This window comes from Phoenix dactylifera, unplaced genomic scaffold, assembly GCF_009389715.1.
Source record: "Phoenix dactylifera cultivar Barhee BC4 unplaced genomic scaffold, palm_55x_up_171113_PBpolish2nd_filt_p 000305F, whole genome shotgun sequence".
NCBI lineage: Eukaryota > Viridiplantae > Streptophyta > Magnoliopsida > Arecales > Arecaceae > Phoenix > Phoenix dactylifera.
The window spans coordinates 223562-244635 of record NW_024067779.1 but is presented as its reverse complement, the minus strand read 5'-3'; the positions used below and the strand labels follow the sequence as shown (position 1 = coordinate 244635).

Below are 21074 nucleotides of genomic sequence, written 5' to 3'. Positions count from 1 at the left end.
CAATCAGACAGCACCGAATCCAATCTTCTTTTTTATTTTTTTCACATATCTGATTGCATGATTTCTCAAAAAGAAAAAGAAAAGAAACAAACCCACTCTTCTCTAGCTACCTCATTTCTGTTGCTGATCTCTGGTCAAATTCTTGATATCTATTAACTATGCCAACTTCAACATCAGCAGCCTCAAATATGTAATCGGGGTATCCTCTAAGGTGGCAGCGGGCAATGTATTGACCCGGATTCCTAGGTCACTCGACTAAATCTACACGAAACCATCCATGAGCATCTCTTTTTATTCTCCTTCCCCCCCTTCAAGATTTTTGAGCTTAAGACCAATACGTGTAAACGGCTCGTAGCATAACCACGGACATGTCTCGGGACTAATAAATATATTGTGTCCAACTGCACCGCTAGAGCTGTGCTTGGAAAACAAAAATCCTAAATAAAACTTCTCTTGGAAAATCGTACAAAAATCCTTTCTTATTCAAGAAAAATATTAACGAGTGTCCGAGTTTTATATTTAGATGAGTAGTTGCGAATGTTTAATCTGCAAACTCTATGTATATTGTTTAAGAGGAGCCTCAGTACGACTTTTCCTTGCTTAATTAGTTATACTGTACCGGTGCACAGTCATGGTCTCAAACTAAAGGAACATGAAACCATATGGGATGCTTAAAATGTGACAGGCACTGCAAACATATTTTAAAATTTTCTCGAACTATCTTCAAATTAAGTTTCTTTAAAATCAACTTCAAAAGAATTGAATATATGCTTACAAGAGAAACATGTGCCAAACCAGTAGTTATGGCTAAGAACCCAAAAATGCATTTCTTGTCTTGGTTATGAGTAATGCCATGGAGCTTCTATCATGTGCATACAAACAAAAAAAACCATGCTATATAAAGAGATTGAAAGGTATAACTTGCGAGAATTATTTCGATATACGAAATATTGGTTGATTATTCAACTACTAAATTGGATTTTTTATGTCCAACGAACTCTTTTGTTGCATATCATTGGCGCCCTGAAATATTTTTCTCTAGAGATTGCTTTGTATTCTATGGGTTACACTCTAAACTTAGTTAAGCAAGAAAGTGGAGACTTAAAGATGAGGCACATGAATCGCAGGAGTCCAAGCTTCTACGAACTAATTCAAATTGTGGGCATATTTATCTGGTAAAGAAATGTCTACAGGCTTTTAATGTAGTCTACATGGAGTATTTTTAGTATTTATGATGTATATAAACAGCCTATAGGCAAATTATATTAGTTGTTATCTCCTTATGAAGTGCTATATGTTGTCCTTATGAAGTGCTTATGAAGATGGAGAGAGAAGAGTTGATAGCACTATGAACCCACCACCAACAAGCCACCTGGTGGATGAAACAAGTGTTCATGGTAGACAGCATGAGAATTCTACAAAATATGCAGCGATTAAGGGCCTTGGAATTGGATTGGCTAGCCGTAACGAATTGATAGATTCAATTGGCAACCTGAAACACCTGCGCTATCTGTACATTGATTATGGGTCAGGGTTCGCTGGATCATTATGTTTCCTTTACAACCTACAGACACTGGATCTCACATCTTCAAGTCTTGCAGAGTTGCCAGAAGGCCTACAAAACCTTCTTTGAGTCACTCCAAGAAATCTTCATGTCTTGCCAGAGGAATCATTGCCATCCAAGCTTGAATCTATGTATATCAAGGATTGCATGCAGATCGCGTCATTGGTGGGGTTGTAAAATCTTGATTCCCTGCGAAAGTTGGAGATAAGCAACTGTCCTCAACTCCACCTATCACCAGAGCTACCATTGCCACCCAGGCTTGAAACTGTGGATATTAGGGATTGCATGCAGCTTAAATCATTGGTGGGATTGCAAAATTTACTTGTCTAAGGAGGCTACATATAGCTCGATGTCCGAAACTCCAGATTGCACCAGGTGACCATCTTTCGTCGATACGTTAGGATGTGGAGATTGTTGATTGCCCCGAGATGAGGTAGTGGTGCAATAGACAGAAGATCATGTACTCTCAGGTACATTCCAGCTTAAGTTGGTTCAAATTATTATTCCAAAATGTTGTATAATTGTTCATTCTTTCATAATATATATTTGATTACAGGCTTTAAATCTGTGTTTCATTTTATTTGCTGACATTCTGACCATATCAAACATCAACGAGATCAGAAACCATGGGGTCGACAATTTTACCGACCTTGAACATCTTTATGGAAATTAAGGACAGTGTTGTGCTGGATTCTCAAGCAGACGAGTGGCTATCATCATCACTTCAATCCTTGATGCTTGTTTTCTGTAAGTTTCCAGATTCCCTTCGCCTGCACTAGAACCTCTCTGTGCTTAAGAGGTTGACAATAAAGGACTGCAAGGAGCTGAAATTGGTGCTCGGCCTGCGCCACCTCACATCTCTCCAAAACATGTTCATATATGACTGTTGGGAACTCCAGCTCTTGCCAAATGTGCAGCTTTCATCCTCGCTTGAGTCATTGGTAGTTAATGGCTGCGAGAACCTAAGATCCCTTCCATTGCTCCATCAGAACCTATCTGCATTCAAGGAGCTTTAGATAATGCATTGCCCCAAGCTCAGAACCATGGCAGGGCCGAACAACCTTTCCTCTCTGCAGACCTTAAGAATAAGTCATTGCCCTGAATTCCAGTTCTCACCAAATGAATAGCTGCCATTCATTCCCCAACTAGTGGAAACTGCTCATTGCCCAAGGCTGAAGGAGCGGTGCCAAAGATATCACATTCAAAGCATCGAGGTAGATCTCCTAGTTCACTACAATCACAGATTGTCAACTATTGTTCTGCACCATTTAAATTAGTTAAACTTATAACCAGGCTATCTGCCAAAGAATAAGAATTACACCAACTGCTCCCTTTCTCGTGTTTCTTTTCAGTGTCTCAACAGCCATAATAGTGAAGTAGATACTGAAGAATTTACTGATGATGAAAACCTGGAGCGGCAAGTGATGGATTGTGAGATGGAAGATGTTGACTGGAATCATGATCGGGATCCATTAAGTGATGATCTTGTTCAGTCACCATGATGACAACATGTTCGTTCCTTTGATCCAATGATGACCAACGGCCCAAAGCCACAGATTGAGCTTGTGGAATCCAGCAACTCAAACCAATTAGTTTGATTTGTTTCATCCATTATATTACAGCACCAGGTTCATCAAAGCCAAGTCTGCCATGATGGGTGGAGTAACTGAATTTAGCTATCCGTGTTCCAAATTCTTATCATTCCAATCCCATTGAAGGCACTCAAATTCCACAATGGCTTATTTTGGAGGAAGAAGCACCCCTCGTATCCAACTTCTAATGCTTCAAGTTGTTGAAACATGCTCATGTACAATCACATTCTCAAGGTACTTCTTTTTGATTCTTAAGATAATTTTCTTCGTCTAAGTGTGCCTAGCAACTGGAATACAAGAGCCAGCACAAAAGTTGCATGAAAACAAACAAATGGGTGATATCCATGAATAAAAATCTGAGTTTTTTCTTATGAAAATGTAATAGTCAAAGAAAAGATTGTTTAGATAAGTGATAGAGCTAAAAGTTTGACACAACAGGATAAATTAGATATGTTTAGGGGCAAGAAAGTTGCAAAATTCGGGCCATATAGAGAATTTCCAATGTACTTCCCCAACAGAAGTCGTCATCTCTTCCTGGTGTACTAATCTTGCAAGTTGTCTTTAATGGGCCTAAAAGTTTGGCCTGAAGAGCCCAAAATATTTACTCCAGTTTCACTCTTTTCTTAATGGATCCTGGCCCTAAATGCCAGGTCCAAGACATCAAGAGAAAAAAAAACAAAGAAGACCAACTCGGATTGGTGCTGGGAGAGGAGGTGGTCCTCACCTCGACCTCGACTTCTCTCCTTCCAATTCCAATTCCAATTTCAGGGCTCTTCTCGTTCATCATCGATCTCTCTCTCATTACTATTTTTCACTCTCCCTCCCTTTGTCTATCAAAGCAAGTTGTTGCTATCAATCTCAACCTGAGGAAGATCTAATCACCAGCCAGGTTATCTCCTATAATTTCTCCTTCCTCTATTGTTTATTCTTTTGTTTAGGAAAAGAATAAGAAAGATACTCGCACGATGTGCGAGGAGATACTGAAAACTGAAATGTAATTTTATGCAACAGAAGAATAATAAGAACTTAAAAATAGAATAAAAAATATATCATAAGTAATGTACATTTCATAATTATTAATCATTTTACTTTCAACATGTAATACCCCCAAAAAAAAAATAATAATAAAAAAAAAATGTGTGGATTGATGGGCTGGCCCGAAGAAACCGGGCCCATCTATCAAATACGATCGTGCCCTAGGCACGATCGTGGAAGGGGAAAAGCAAAGAGGGCATTAGAGGGGGGGGCGGCGGCGTCCGGCGTGAGGTCGATCGCCGGAGGAGACGACACCGGAGAGGAGATCCGGCCGGCCGCAAAGCGACCTCTTCCCTTCGTGAAGACTCCTCACAAATCGGGCGAAGAAGCTTGGGGATCCGAAGGTTTTCCTCCTCCAATTTCTCGCCGGAAAGGTCACCGGAACACCCATCGGACCGAGGTAAGCATGGCTCGCCCCTTTGCGCTGCATTTGCTAGATTTTTTTTGGGTCATGTGGGTGAGGTTTTGGCCGGTGAATCGTCGGAGAAGAGTCCGAAACAGGGTACCCCTGTTTCGGCCTCTTCTTTCCGGAGCTTGCCGCCGTCGGCCGCCGGGTTGGCCGGGATCTATGGTTTTGAGAGTGGATCGGGTCTGTGTGAGGGTCGTAGAGGGATTTCTGGGTTGATTGGTGATGGGGAGTAGTGGATCCGAGGTCTTCATCCTCGTGATCCCATTTCCTTCTCTTCGGTTGGCCGCCGGCCGGCGACGACGGTGAGATCGGAGCCATTGTGACTGCCGTCGAGTGGGGGGCCGAGCCACCATCAAGGTGGCCCTCGGTGATGATGGTGAGGGGAGGGATCCGGGTCTTAGGGAAGAAGAAGAAGACAGAGGGCTTGTCTTCTAACCTCTGTCGATTTTTCTTCCCTCCCTCTCTTGGCCGGCCCCATCGCCGGCGACTGCAACAGTGGCGGCCGGCGATGGTTCGGCCAATGGTAGCCGAGTTGTTGTCGGGTTGGGGAAGGAGAGGGCACAGCCACCATGGTTGTTGCCCTTGGATCAAAAAGATTTGAGGGAGGGAGATGTACTCCCAACCATGAAAAAAAAAGAAAAATCATCCCTTTATGTTGGTCTCTTTACTGGGACCGGCCATCATCGCCGGCGTGGCAGTGGCCACGGCTGGCGACGACGTAGGCCGGTGGTACAAGGTGGGAGTCGGGCCACCCCGACTGCCCTAGATTTGGAGGGATTGAGATGTTTGGGGACCTGGTGATGGACCCCATAGTAGATGTGAATTATGGTTTAGAATATTTAAATATTAAATAATTTAGTTTGTGAATTATAATTGATGTTGTAGGGGAAGAGTCAGCAGTGTCAGGAGAGTTTGATCAGGGGACTCAGCACCCCAGCGCGTAGGTTGTGATTCGGATCTGTGCTTGAGTCAATCTACAATTTCTGTAAGGATCCTTGTACGCCAATCCTGCATGATATAATATTTTTATGCTTAGATATGTATGATATGCTATGATTCAGACAAATCAAAAATAGTTTTATATTAAATTATATTTTGATCGTGTTGGCTTGTGATTGGTAGTATGATGGATGCATGCATGTGTATAACTTATAACTTATGCCACATCTTTCATCTGCTTTATCCAGATCTCCATTCTTGCATCTCCCCTCTTCCTGGACTCGGCATCTTTGAGGAAACCTTGCAATAGCTGGAGTTGTGCTTTCACCCATTCGACTTGATCCCTGACCCCACTTAAGAAAGCAGCTTCTTGTGCGAGGAGGTTGGCAAGCTGAGAGACGACATTGGAAACCAGAGCTTCAGCAATAGCTCTTTCCATCTCTCTCACTCAGCCCCCTCACTGCGACGAGGAAAGCAAGGAGCTAACTTCTCTATGCGTATATGCCCATTGCAGCTAGGGATGCACATGGATCTTTGATCGGGTAATTCCAATTCAATCTAATTTTTTATTTGTGTTTTAATTTTAGATCTAAATTTAATTCAGTATATGTCCATTGCAGCTAGGGATGCACATGGATCGATTGGATCGGGTAATTCTAATTCAATCTAATTTTTAATTTGAGTTCTAATTTTAGATCTAAATTTAATTCAGTATATGCCCATTACAGCTAGGGATGCACATGGATCGATTGGATCGGGTAATTCCAATTCAATCTAATTTTTTTATTTGAGTTCTAATTTTAGATCTACACGTGCTGGCATGCGGCTATAGCTTAATCTAAGAGCTGGAAAAATCTCATTATTCTCTAAGGAGTTACCGAAACAGATCGGCAGCATGATTCATCTACGATATCTGGGATTGAGAAACACTAGTTTGAAGAGACTGCCATCCTCCATCCGACATCTCCTGAATCTGCAGACTCTGGATGTGAGTGGTACATACATTTATTGGCTTCCAAAATCATTTTGGAAAATCCGGACACTGAGGCACGTATATATTAATCTGCACATGTTTCTAAGCGCACCGATAGGTGGTGATCACAAAAACTTGCAGACTCTGCAAATCGAGGAGTCTGAATTTGGTCTGGATGCTATGGATATTGTCCGTTTACGAGGCATAAGATTCATCAAAAAATCGGTTACTACGCCAAGCTTTACTACAGAGGAGATTCACAAAGCAGTTGATAGAATGTTTGAGGAGTCACTCGAAAAAGCACTCAAGCAAATGGACAACCTCGTCTCGTTGTCTCTGATTTTGCTCGAACGTATAATCCCTGGGGATGTCCTTTTTGCTCAGACACCAAACCTGTACCAGCTCCGTTCATTGACATTATGGGGACGGTTGTTACTCAAACAACAGCAGCAGTGCCCAGATAGCAGTCAATTCCCGCCAAACCTCACCAAGCTCGTATTAATTCATTCTGAATTCGAGCAAGACCCAATGCCGGTGCTGGACAAGCTACCAAACCTCAGGCTTCTTCAACTAAATGCGTATGCATACAAAGGGAAGAGCATGTCATGTTCTTCTACTAGAGGCTTTCCTCAACTACAACAATTGGTATTATTCGGTGTCCATAGTTTAGAGGAATGGAGAGTGAAGGCTGGGGCGATGCCTAGCCTAACCCACTTAACTATCGCAAAATGCGAGAAGTTGAAGATGCTTCCTGAGGGATTGCAGCACGTGACCACACTTCGAGAACTGGACCTGAGAGATATGTCCTATGAGTTCAACAAAAGGGTCAGAAATGAGGATGCGTACAAAGTCCGACACATCCCCTCCATTCATTTTGACTTGCCGAACGAAATTGAATTCATGTAAGTCGCTCCCTCTCCCCTCCCTTTCCTATGTTATATCCATCCCTTGAGATACTGCTAATGGAATAAACTTCTTGCATGATTGAATGTTCTAATTGCTCAAATTCTGATTGAGTTTTAACACTTTTGATCCAGAACTTAAGAAAATTGATTGTAAAGTTCTTTACCTCCTCTAGATTAAGATAAAAGACTATTTAACTCAATGAAGTACTGCTGACCTTGCTAGTGATTACTCTTTACGTACTATATCTACTTGTTTTATGCTCTAGTCAAAACTCTAATTTTTTATTCATTTATGTAGTCTCAAATTAAGTGGGATAAAAAATTAAAGCTAAAAGTAATTTGGACATTAAAGCTGAAATTAGGAATTTAGAAATAATTTATTATGATGGTTGATGAACGATGCACTGAATTTGTATTGATTAATTGAACATGCTAGGCTTCGCATGCGAAGGAGAGCGCTGGAGTTTCTCGCTATGGCAAGTAAGTAACATAACACTTCTTAGTGTTTTTGTTAATAATTTGCTTTAAATTAATTTGTTCTATCGATTTGTAACTTGATAAACTAATTTTAATATCGAGCCACAAGTAATTAGAGTAATGCTTGTTATTTGATATCTGTTATCTGGTACCTAGTGTACTTTATATCTGTTATGCCTATTATTCAGTATCTGATCCATGCCACTAAGTTATGTGGTCATTATCTGATGTTGAGTTTATTAATAGTTCATGAAAAGTAAATTTCTAAAAGACATTCATTGAGATTTAATGAAAATAAATTTTTTTTCCTAGTTAATATTATGTTTGTAAACTGTTGTTTTGGTTTATCATTTGCTTAGCATATCTAGACACTATTTTCTAATATTATGTTACTTTCCGAGCTAGTGTTGCTCACTAACTTTTTTCTTTGTTTTCTTTTTTTCCTATTTTCAGATTCTAAATCATGAATCACATGGGGCTTGGGGAGTGCACGCATAGACTTGCTTCCGAGTTCCTAGTAGATATAGTTTTCTTTAGTTATTTAGTTGGATTCTGTATATGTTACTTTTATATTTGGTTTGGTTATCAAATTATGTGCTGGAACATTGTGACACTATTATCTTGGGATTATTGTTGTTGAGCATAAATTATTATTTACATTTTTCCTTACCTAATACCTGGAAGATTGAGTGAGTTTTGCTTTTAAATTGAATTTACTGAGATTTTATTTAGTTGGTTAATCGGGTAGCCTTCCATGCTTATAAGGTCCACCTTGAAGGCATACGGGGTTTGTTAGCCCTTGGCTTTGATCTGGCATCCATTAAAATGGGTTTCGAAACATGTATGCATTTCTTAGTCTTTAGTATCAGATACAAGTAGTTCTTGTAACTGCTGTTTAACGATACTGCTTGTCAAAAGGCTTTTAATGGAAGCTGGGAACATATCATCAACCTTCCTAAGCCAGAATGTTTGTTTCCTTTCTCCTTCTGCCCAAAAAAGGTGTTATAATAAACAAAACAAAATAACCATACGATTGAAACCACAAGACATAAAAACATCTGCATCAGGATTTGAAAAATCCATTGAATAGATTAGAAGAAGAAATGCAAAAATTAAGATGCAATAAAACCTAGAGCTAATTAAATAACAAGTGAAATTGACTTTATCTTATTATTTTTGGATCCAAATGTTTAGAATTCGTGCTTCCCAATGCTATGACCTTAATAAAACAGAAATAAAAGTTGTTGCTGCAGAAATTTGCCTTTAGAGAGAAAAACCTAAAATATACTTATTTGCAGTTCATTATAAAACTTATCAAAGAGTTGGAAATCAAGTATACATTATTATAGGTCAAATGGCCCGACACTCAAATTAGAGTTTGTTTCATCCACAATAAATGGAGGTATTATTTAACCTAAAAAAGTGGAGGAATCAAGAAAAGCTAATGAGAGGGAAGGCATTGGGAAGGCATTGTTTTCAAAGTTCAAAAAATCTCTGATCAACAAAATTTTGGTCCTGGTACATAAGACTATTGGAGCCCCCATGCCCCACCCCCTTCACCCAAGAACCCCAAAAACTAAGATCATTGCATGCAGCTATTCTTTCCTCTCATCCCACGCTTATCGCAGTCCCTCTGGCTTCCTTCTCTCCCTCATCCTCACCGCTGCCCCTGACTAGGTTAATCCAAATTCAAAACATGCTGACAAAATTTTAAAAGATAAGGGCCTAGAAATGAATATGATTTGAAAATAAAACTGAAATTTAAGTGGCCTCAATCAAAATTAACATTCATGTGATAATCAGTCTAGTTGTCATTAAAGTGTTAACATAGGAACAGAGAGAGATGAGCGAACCTTGATAGAACAAGAGCATGTACAGAGTTACTGCTAGTGGTGTATGTGATCAAGCATGCTTTTGTTACATGCCTCACTGGAGTTAGTACCCGTGCTGCCACCATCGCCTAAACTCACCCCCAATCGGGCCATCATCGCCTCCCAAGATCTCATCGACACCAACATGAGGTATCTAGTACCAACACCCTAATCCCAGCTGACAAGCCAACAACTTGGTTGGTCTTCCCCGACGAAGCATGGACCAAGTATTGGTGATGCCATCATGCAGATTAAGTGCACCAAGTGTAGGAGGTATCACTGTATGGATCAATTGCCCTGTGTCATATTGATGAGACATCCCTTCTAAATCGTTCAACATTGAATTACTTACAGTTTGCCATTTGCCATTTTCTACCCAATCCGGGACCTTTGTAGATTGGTTCAGAAATGAGGCTGTTGGCATGGATACAGCCTGCAACCACAAGCAAAGGTTATAATTTCTTTGTTTTTCCTTCAACATTACAAATTTGTATTTGACTTAGCTCAACATAGGCCCACCCTTACTAAATTTTAGTTTCAAACACAATTTCCTACAACAATAATATGAATCCTACCAAAGAAAAGAATCATATGATACATGCAGCCGGTACCAGGCCAAGAAGGCAATAAAACTGACAATGTGATGGAAGGCGAGCAAGTTAAAAAGGCCATAAGATGACTAATGGCTCTAAATGTGTACTTGATGAGGACAGCCATGTGATCCATTTCATCTACATATCCATTCAAAGAAATATCTGAGATCAGCATATTGATAATTCACAACTGCTCGATATTAATCACTTAAAAAGAAGCATACAACTATAGTGTAGCAGTCATGTAGTATGTAGCACATCCATTCATAACACAAGACAGTCTGCTCGCTAACTTGAATTTGCAAGCTAAGCCTATACAGTGAGCTTATGGATATCAGACTTTAACATATAAAGGCATAGCACTGAAAAAAAGGTAACGTTGATATAGTATACTGAGATGGTATATCCTTGTAACACAGCCTTATATATCAATATACTAGTGGATATGTAGGTATGCAGTGTCAATGTTCTTCAGCAATATCAGTGAACAAACTTAGTGTCCCCAAACACAATCAAAATGCAAAAATGACAGAACTAAACTTATAATAATATTATCCACATGGCCAATGAGAGAGATGAGAGATATCTGTATTAACCTTTCAGAACAACCACCATATGCAACAATTCGCTCTTGAGATGATACTCAATGGCACTGAAGAAGAAATCTAAGGATGAGCAGGCCTCGGCTACCATGACATCTTCTAATATCTGAAATTTTATCTACTTGAATGGACTGCTCTGCTGCTATTGCTTCTGAAAAGCTATTTCTGTTTGAGTCTTTTAAATCTTTACTGACAAATATTTTTCTCTTTTTGTTTTTGTTGAATTATTTTACTTATATGGTTACTGGGTTTCTGCTCAATATTTGCCTCCAATATATGATAGGTTTTGAAATGTTCAGCTACACAGAGTGTCGTATGAATCTCAGATCAGCCTTAGATTGTAGGCAGGCTTTCGGTGGAAACTCATTTTTTGTTTTACAGCAGTTGCATCGATTTGTCTCCCATCTCGATACAGGGGAAGAACACCAAACCTTAGTTCAAATAAAACATATCTTCAGAGCACAGAACATCAGTGAACAGCTGCCCATCAGCCTCTCACTATTTCACTTAGATACACCTCGATGTATTTTGTGTTTGGAATCCTAGCAAGCATTCTTGGTAGATGCCATGGTAATAGTTCCTAAGCTGGATGACAAGGCTGTCAAAATTATAACATTGTTTATCCCTATCCATAATGTTTATCTCCTCATTGCTTAATAATACTGAAGATGAATTCAGATATCCATCCGAAACTTGCTGCCATAAGCGACCAAAAACAAACTTAGAAGAAAGATGTTGACTTCAAGAAAACAAGTTATCAATACCAAAATTGTAGTGGTGATTCAAGGATGATCCCGCACCGGCTCTCGAAGAAAAATTACTCTTAACATCTAGCCAAAAAACTTAATCTTTAGATCGATACCAGGACCACAGCAACCACTCATCTTCGAGATCGTCTCAAAGAAGCACGATGCCATTCAACTACAAGACCAACACCATGTCCATAACTTACCCAGAAATCATGCACCGATTCATCTAAAACAGCATGAAATCATCTCGAAACACAAGCATCTGACTATTTCGGATAAATAAAACGGGAACAAAGCCAGAACAATCCGAAAAAAATTCTTTCAAAAAAAAAAAAAGAACAATCCAAAAGAAACCTTGAGATCAAGAATTTCAAAGAAAGAGATTGGAATCTCCAAACAGGTAAATAACCGGAGAGAAATTAAGAAAGAAACCATACCTCAATCGCGTGGTAAGGGTGGAAGCCAAGGCTGATTAGGGTTCTTTCGTGCATTAGTTATTCTGTTCTGATCTGATGGTGTGGTTGTGAACCTAGGAATTTTCTCAAACAACAATGGAGCAAGAACTACATCCAACCAGACTTAGTTATACCTGCAGCTCCAAATACACAGGTGTCACTTTGATAGGTACTGTTTATCACCAAGACTTTAACCACCCAGACACCTACCTTGATGAACTTTCAATGGCAAGTCTGACAAAGAAGAGCCAAGTTAAGCAATTGCTCTCAAAGGCAGCAACTCATGAAGAATCACTTGATGTTATAAGTAGTGATCCTGATGTTATTGGATGAAACCTTAGGTCTCCCAGGCAACTGCAGGGGCTTTGTGTTCATAGTTGCGCATTTTTCTCTGCGCATGTATTTAATGCACTGCAGTAGGCTGTTAATGTTGATGTTTTGGGTTTGAAGGTTTCATCCAATAATAATCGTCCCAGGATTCCATTACATCTTTTAGAGCTTAACATTACACCAAGCATCTACCATAAGCCAGCAACAAGTCCTAATGAATAAATCAAGCAGAAATTTTTAAGTTTGCTGGCTTATGGTCGTCCATGTACATAGAGTTTATTTGACCATATTCATAGGAACAAGCTCGATATGCTTTTGTAAAAGGATTACCAGCTGATTTTATTCATTATTATAATTTATTAATTTAGGATCTGAAATTTCCTCACTTTATTGCTTATAACTTGAAAAAAAACAATAATTCGAGCTCTTAGATGGGAATTCTTAGCACTCATACAAACCATAAGCAGGAACTCAGCAGAAATGACCCAACTTGTTCCACATTTGCTTCTGCAAATACAGAGTTCTTTGCAGGATGCACAAACTCATGAGCAAAATCTGATCACAAATATATACACCCTCAAGCAACCGTACATTGCTTGTATCAAACATGAAAATTCCATTGACCATCTATCCAAGACACATGAGTAGATGATTGACCAAATCAACAAAATCACAGTTATTATCTTCAAGAGAGACGATTTTGGTCTAACAAGCAAATAAGCATCCTTATATGATGCCTGACACCTTGGTTCACCATAAATTCCAACAGGTTTGAAGAGGGAACTAATGTTCAAGAAGATGATCAAGGCACTAGGGCAAGGAAGCAAGTACTTCCAAAAGGGAAGCAGCAAATTGCATCTGGGTTTCCTTGTTGATTGTCAGAAAAAGAGGAACATGTACAAAAAGAGACTTAATGCCATGTTGTTCTGCAAACTGGAGCGAATGATAGTAAACATAGTTGCACACGAATCGGCCAGCATCGTCTGATGGTATCACCAAGTATCCCATTTTTGCCAAGGCTTTAGTAATCTCATTCACCGGAAGAGAAGTCTGCATTTAATTAACAAGAAGTTCACATTGTTAGCTACCAAACAGAAAGAATATTTCATCTGTATGCGAATGGATGATAAGTATAATTGAATTGAAGCCTAAAATTCAAGTGCCAAGATACATTATTGCCAAGCCACTTAAAACCACTTGACTCTCTTCATAAACAGACAGAATCTGCATTAGATAGAAAAAAGAGATGATAACTTAATCTAGGCTGAACTATGACAAATGTATTCACATACTTTATATTTAGAATGACGCTTCTTAAAGGAACCTTGAGGACTCAAGCCTCACTGAAGACTCTCTTTTCTTTTCGGTCAAGAAACAAAATTATGCTGGATCTGTAAAGCCCACATTTTATTGGGATTGGGGCACTAGTCTGACCCATGAGAAGGGGGGGAGACTCCTGATCGGGTCTTCTCCCTCCTCTGTTTCAAACCCATCTTCATCCTCCCAAATCCACCCGAAAAAAAAAAATCCAGAGGAAAACGAGGCTCAAATCTTACCTAAATTGAGCCTTATTCTTGCCTATAAAGACTCCCTTTCCCCTCCTTTCTAGGGCATCAACCAAGAGCCCTTCCATAGGAGGATTGACCGCCAAGCAATCTGTGAGAGGAGATCAGAGTATTCACCACTGATCTAGCCAGAGGAGCTCGTCGGAGGCAAGGTGAGCACCTCCTCCTCCTTCTTCCTCATCTTTGGGCCATTACTTCTTTGGGAATATGGTCGGTAAGCCATTAGATTGATGGAGAAACTGAGCAACGGTTCGGTCTTTTCCTTCTTCCATTCGGCCTGTCGTCGCCGGGCATGGTGCGTGGCCGACCGTCGTCGGGCATGGTGCGTGGCCGACCGTCGTCGGGCATGGTGCGTGGCCGACCGTCGTCGGGCATGGCACGTGGTCGGCACCACGTTGGGGTTGTCGATGACTGGGTCGTCGGCCATGGGTGGCTACCGCCGCCAAGCATGCCACGAGGAGAAGATAGAAAGAAGGAGAGAGAGAGAGAGGGAGGGAGGGAGGGAGAGCCACTCGGTTCCCCCTCTTCTTTCTTTGCCCTTCTTTTCTCTTTCTAGTCTTTTTTTTCTCTAGTTAGGGTTCTCTCTCTAAACTTGGATCTGGACTGTTGAGGACCTTGGGTAGTCCTAAGATGCTAGATTTCCTCTTTAGAAAATCAAACGGGGTCTTGGATTGTCAAATATTTTAGGTAATTTTTAATATTGACTAGATTCTGTAGGAAAACAATCTATTGGACGAGAGGACGCTGAGCAGAGGCCTGCGCAGTTCGATTCATAGATCGCCATGAGGGCGGGTGATTAGTTTTTTGAGTTTTCAATAAAGGGTAAGAATCCTTGTACGCCAATCCTGCATGATATAAATATTTTTATATCATATAGTTTGATATGCTATGATATAGACAAAGCAAAAATAGTTTTATATTAAATTATATTTTGATTGTGTTAGCTTATGATTGGTACTATGGTGGATGCATGCATGCGCATAACCTACACCTGCATATTTGGATTTATAAATGAGGTTCCTATGATATGATGGCATTAAATCGTATTTTGGTTATATTTGTTTATAATTGATATTATGACGAATACAATTCTGAGCATAATTTACATTTACATAATTGGACTAATGGATGTGGTGGTATGGACTAACCATGTTATATTGGTTGCCCTGTCATGGGCCGGAAACGTGACCATGGTTAGTGTAGGCCGGATATAAGATGAGAAAAGGAATTGATGTGTGTATGTGAATTGGTTAAATGAGTAGAAACTTTGGGCTTATCTTGTTATTATTGATTGCCCCATCACAGGCTGGAAATGTAATATTATTGATTGCCCCGTCACAGGTTGGAAATGTGATACTATCGATTGCCCCATCACAGGCTGAAAATGTGATACTATCGATTGCCCCATTACTGGCTGGAAATGTGATACTATCGATTGCCCCATCATAGGTTGGAAATGTGATACTATCGATTGCCCCGTCACAGGCTGGAAATGTGATACTATCGATTGTCCCGTCACGGGCCGGAAACGTGATCGGGATATAGCCCAAAGTCAGAAAGATAATTGATCCGGATCAAGTTAATAGAGAATGGGAAGAAAAAGCATTAAAAACAGTCATAATGTTTTTTAAGCTATTATATACCATATCATTCTTATGTTGCTGGACTTTTATTGATGTTTGATGTATAATTATGGACTTTCATTAATGATTGATGTACATAATTATATTGATTATTTGAGTCTTTTGGAAACTGTTTATAATTTCATGAAATGTGCATCGATTTGTCGTGGTTTTCAAATTCATATTATTATTGTGTTGGTATGGATGTGTAGGGTTCTTTACTGGGCTGTAAAGCTCACCCCCTTTTCTTTTTTTTTTTTTTACCAGAGTTATAGGATGCATAGATTTGGATAGGATGGGTACAGAGTGCGAGTACCAGAGTCATTAGTTAGTTAGTTGTTTATCTTTCTTTGATGTCGATGAACATTTGAAGATATTGTAATTGAACTAACGTGTTTATTTGGGCATGTTGAATTTGTCTATTTGAATTACTAAATTAATTGTGGATCTATTGAAATTTTTGTAATCATAGTCCTTGCATGATCTTTAAGACACTGCTTTAGGGCTCATGCGGCCGGTCGCGTATCGGACCAGGTGCTGGGTTCGGGGCGTAACAGAATCCATTCAAATTCATATCTAAAGAAACATTACTTTTATTTTTTTTTCAAAAAAACTAAGCAGAAGACACATTTCCAAGTTATCCTAAATAATTGCTGACTACCATCTGAAAAAGGCTACCTCTATGTCAAAGAAAATTATAGTAGGATAAGAATAATGATAAAACAATGACATACTCCCCTTTCCAAGGAAAAGGTCCAACGGCTTAGGCCCTGTTTGGGGGAGCTGTTGGCAGTAGAGCTGTTGGAAGTAGAGCTGTTGGAAGTAGAGCTGTCTGAAGTAGAGCTGTTATAAAAAGCTGTTTGCTGTTTGGTAACTACATTCGTAAAGTGCTGTGGTACTTTGTTTTGTGTTTGATAAACAAACTGAGAAAGTACTTTTATATGACAAAATTACCATAAAGGACATGCATAGTATTATACAACATAATATAATAAAACATAACATAAATTAATACATAAATATATGATATAGTATAATATTATTGTAATATAAAATAATATTATGTTAATATAGCATAATAGTAATATAATTATTAGAGTAAATTAATATTTGGTAATATAACATAATATTAAATTATTTAACATAACATATTAATGTATTATGATATAATGTAATGTATATTATATTTATAGTATAATACAATAATAAAAGTATAAAATATTATAATTATTAGTATAAATTAATTTCTCATAATATAACATAATATTAAATTATTTAAAATAACATATTAATGTATTTTAATGTAATGTAATATAATACAATATTTATAGTATAATATAATAATAAAGGTATAAAATATTATAATTATTATTATAAATTAATTTTCCATAATATAACATAATATTAAATTATTTAAAATAACATATTAATGTATTATAATGTAATGTAATATAATATAATATTTATAGTATAATACAAAAATAAAGGTATAAAATATTATAATTATTAGTATAAATTAATTTTTCATAATATAGCATAATATTAAATTATTTAACATAACATATTTATGTATTATGATATAATATAATATGATATTATATTTATAGTATAATACAAAAATAAAGGTATAAAATATTATAATTATTAGTATAAATTAATTTTCCACAATATAACATAATATTAAATTATTTAACATAACATATTAATGTATTATGATGTAATATAATATGATATTATATTTATAGTATAATACAAAAATAAAGGTATAAAATATTATAATTATTAGTATAAAATAATTTTCCATAAAATAATTTTCCGCGGTCCATGGGCTCTTCTTCGTGGTCCACGCTCGAGGAGGACCTCAGCGTGGGCCGCGAGGTTGATGATAAAAAAAAACAATAAATTGATTTTGGAAGGGAGTCTGACGGCTAGGGTTCTTTGCTCCAGCAGATTTTTAGGTTTATAAAGGGACAAACTATATAATTATGTTATTTTAATATGGGTATTTTTGTCAAAAATACAGTTTTCCGAAAAAGCTGAAACAGCTTCCTCCCAAAAGCTCCAAATTAGAGCTTCCTCTCAAAAGCTGTTTTCAGCTTCCCGCAAAAGCTGAAACACTTTTTTGAAAAATTTACCAAACACAGTTTTTTATCTAAAAGTACTTTTGGAGGGCCCAAACAGGGCCTTAGTATATATAATATAAGCTGGGCCTCATGTCGTGTTTCTTCTCCTATACGAGTCCGTGCCAACTTCGGAACAGCATCTCAACTTTGGGATAAAGTTCGTCTGAAGTTCCATGGCAAGGAGGGCATCCAAAGTTAAATCTTGGGATTCCATGGACAGCTATTGCGAAACATGGAATCCTCTTTCTTGAAGAATTTATCTTTGGAAGCCGTCCTTGCCGGGGCACTTTAGATGAACTTTATCCCCAAGGTGAGATGCTGTCCCAAAGTGGAGATGTTTGCTCCCAAGTTCCCAAGGAACTTCAGATGAACTTATCCCAAAGATGAGATGCTGTCCCGAAGTTGAATTTCAATTAATAAATTTTGGGGGAAGTTTCTCACTTCCTCCATTCCTGCCTTAAAAAAGGAAAATTCCATGGCTATTGCTGAAGGAAAGCATCAGATTGTTTTCTTTTTTTCTTTTTTCTTGGTGACGGAAAGCATCAGAATTGAGCTCTTGCTCCGGAGAGATAAAGCCCTCTCCCTCTTCCTCTTGGCTCCTCCATTTGACCGTATTGTCTGAAACCTTATTCCTGTGAGGAGGAGCAAGGGAAGGAGAGATGGCTGTCTCTGGTTTCCGATGTCGTCTCTCAGCTTGCCAACCTCCTCAGAAGCTGCTTTCTTAAGTGGGGCGAGGGATCAAGTCGAATGGGTCAGAACAGAACTGCAACGAATGAAAAGCTTCCTCAAAGATGCCGAGTCCAGGAGGAAGAGGGGAGACGAAAGAGTGGAGAATTGGATACGGGAGATAAAAAGATGCGGCATACGAAAGATGCGGCACATTAGGCCGCATGAGGCGAACTTAGCCGGAATTATACATTCATGCATGCATATATATATATATATATATATATATATATATATATATATATATATATAAAGTTCTAATGAATGTCGCTAAAATAGGAGAATGTTAGAATTACTCATAAAAGGAGGTTTCCATTTATTATGGATTGATTTTAATTTAATTTGTTACATAATATGGGCTAAATTGTCATTTGAATAAATATTAAGAAACTCATAATTAATTTATAATCATATAATTATTTTGGGCTTTTTAGTTTTAGTCTTGTGGTGTAGTGAGTATTGGTATAGGCTTGATTTGGTTAATGGCTATGTAATAAATGGACCCATTAATATTACTAATTGGGCTGGGTCCACATTCTACTCCTAGATATATGTGCCTGTAGAGAAAACCTATGGCATTAAGATCTCTACGTTCTAGAAGCAACTATCCCATTGAGGAGACATGCATAAAAGAGGGAAAGATCCAGCCCATCTCTGTGCTTTCGTTTTCTGCAGGATATCACTGCAGTGATCAACAATGGCTGCTCAGAGCCATCAAGGTATGCTTCAATTTTCTTTAAATAGTTTCACGGTTTGTTTATTTTGTGTTCTAATTCCCGCATGCAGTCCATGAAATTGCAACACTGAGTGTAGGATCATGTTATATCAGGTTTAGTCATGTCGGGACTATTGAGATAAATCCAGATAATGGGCCCTGCTTGCATCTTTTTTACACGAACCTTCCTTACCTTTGGTAAGGCTGCAGACAATGGTAATATGGGGGTAATGTTTGCTTATAGTATATAAATGTTATTGTTTTGTGAGAAAAATAATAAAAAGTTGAAAGGAATGTTCTTGCTATTGATGTATGTTCGCGGTGCAGATAAACGATAATACAAGGAGCAGGATGACAACTTGGGAAAAGGTCCAACGGCTTAGTATATATCATATACGGGTAATTAATTCCCTTCCCTCCGAGGCTCTGATGGACCTTGGTATAACAAAAAGTTCTGATCAATAACTGAAATGTCCAGTCCAACGACTTCACTAATTTTAATTTCCAGTTCCTAAGAGGTTTTTTTTTAAATAAAGTACCAAAGATGCCCCCGCCTCCACGGTGGAGAGGTGCCAATCCCCATTCCTACCGAAGAAAAGAAAGAAGAAGGGGGTCAGTCGCAACAGCCAGGCCACAGCTGCCGCAAGCGCTGTTGACCAGCCACGGCCGCCGCCAGCCACGACCTGACCCCCTCTTGGGTACGAGGGAAGCTCTCTCTTGAGTCGCAAGTGAAGGAAAGAGTGCCTCACAAGAAAAGAAGTGAAGAAGAGAAGAAAAGAAGTGAAGAAGAGAAGTGAAGGAAAGAGTCCCTTAAGCCGCTGGCTGGTGCCGCCGGTTGCGGCCACTGCTGGCCATGGCCCGGCCCCCTCCCGGCCACTTCGACGAGGGAAGCTCTCCCTTGAGCCGTGGGTGAAGGATAGAGTTCCTAGGAAGAAAATAAGAGAAGAAGAGAAGTGAAGGAAAGAGTCCCTTAAGCCGCTGGCTGGTGCCGCCGGTTGCGGCCACTGCTGGCCATGGCCCGGCCCCCTCCCGGCCACTTCGACGAGGGAAGCTCTCCCTTGAGCCGTGGGTGAAGGATAGAGTTCCTAGGAAGAAAATAAGAGAAGAAGAGAAGTGAAGGAAAGAGTCCCTTAAGCCGCTGACCGGCTGCTGGCGCTGCCGGCCTCCCTTGAGTCACGGGTAATGGAAAGAAGAGAAGAAGAGAAGAGGAAGAAGGGAGGCCGGGAGGAGAAGAAAGGAGAAGAAGAAGCTTCGGGAAGAAGAGAAGAAAAAAGAAAAGAAAAATAAAAGGAAAAAAAAAGAAGAAAAGGAAAGAAAAAAAAGAAAATAAATAAATAAAATAAATAAATAAATAAATAAATGCATATATATATATATATATATGAATAAACAAACAAATAAATAAATAAATATATTTCAATGAAATAAAATAATAAATAACTAAATAAATAAAAATAATGAGTGAGTGGCAAATAATTTAATCTTTATGATATTGATAGGTACAGTGAATTTGTCACTATTGCAATTAGTTAAGTAAGCTTGGAACTCAGTTTATCTAGTCTCGAACATAGTTAACTCACTATTGCAACTAGGTTAGTACGCTTGGTATATAGGTAATATAGCATGACACACATTTAAGTAAGCTTAGCACGCAGTTAATTAATATTTGAATATTTAATCTAGCTTTGCACAGTTAAATCTTCTCGGCATACAGTTAAATAAGCTTGGAATACATTTAATCTAGTCTAGCACAAATCTTTTGCAACATTGAGCCATCTTAATTCTATGCAAAGAAGATTTATCTGTGCAGGAAAGACATAACTATGTTC

The 21074-nt window shown here is 38.6% G+C and overlaps 1 protein-coding gene and 2 long non-coding RNA genes across 7 annotated transcripts; 2 read left to right on the top strand and 1 right to left on the bottom strand.

Annotated features, from left to right (window-relative positions):
* The first annotated feature begins 6608 nt into the window (after positions 1 to 6608).
* Positions 6609 to 7418, top strand: LOC120105514 (disease resistance RPP8-like protein 3). The gene has a single exon (XM_039118076.1). The coding sequence runs from the start codon at positions 6609 to 6611 to the stop codon at positions 7416 to 7418; it is 810 nt and encodes a 269-aa protein (XP_038974004.1).
* An 868-nt stretch (positions 7419 to 8286) lies between these two features.
* Positions 8287 to 14592, bottom strand: LOC120105532. 4 transcript variants are annotated; one of them, XR_005507916.1, is made up of 5 exons: positions 14051 to 14592; positions 12147 to 13544; positions 10118 to 10198; positions 9748 to 10044; positions 8287 to 9567 (listed from the first exon to the last, which is right to left on the bottom strand). It is a non-coding gene; the product is annotated as an uncharacterized LOC120105532 (long non-coding RNA). The 4 variants fall into 4 exon arrangements; XR_005507915.1 differs by having other exon boundaries at positions 8287 to 9563; XR_005507914.1 differs by having other exon boundaries at positions 8287 to 10044; positions 10118 to 10496.
* Positions 14593 to 18877: 4285 nt separating this feature from the next.
* LOC120105533 lies at positions 18878 to 20498 on the top strand. 2 transcript variants are annotated; one of them, XR_005507917.1, is made up of 3 exons: positions 18878 to 19249; positions 19360 to 19461; positions 19573 to 20498. It is a non-coding gene; the product is annotated as an uncharacterized LOC120105533 (long non-coding RNA). The 2 variants fall into 2 exon arrangements; XR_005507918.1 differs by having other exon boundaries at positions 19360 to 19472.
* The last annotated feature ends 576 nt before the right edge of the window (positions 20499 to 21074 follow it).

Bases quoted from the DNA above. Each gene is read 5' to 3' on its own strand.
- LOC120105514 (XM_039118076.1), top strand. From the start codon at position 6,609: ATGTTTCTAAGCGCACCGATAGGTGGTGATCACAAAAACTTGCAGACT.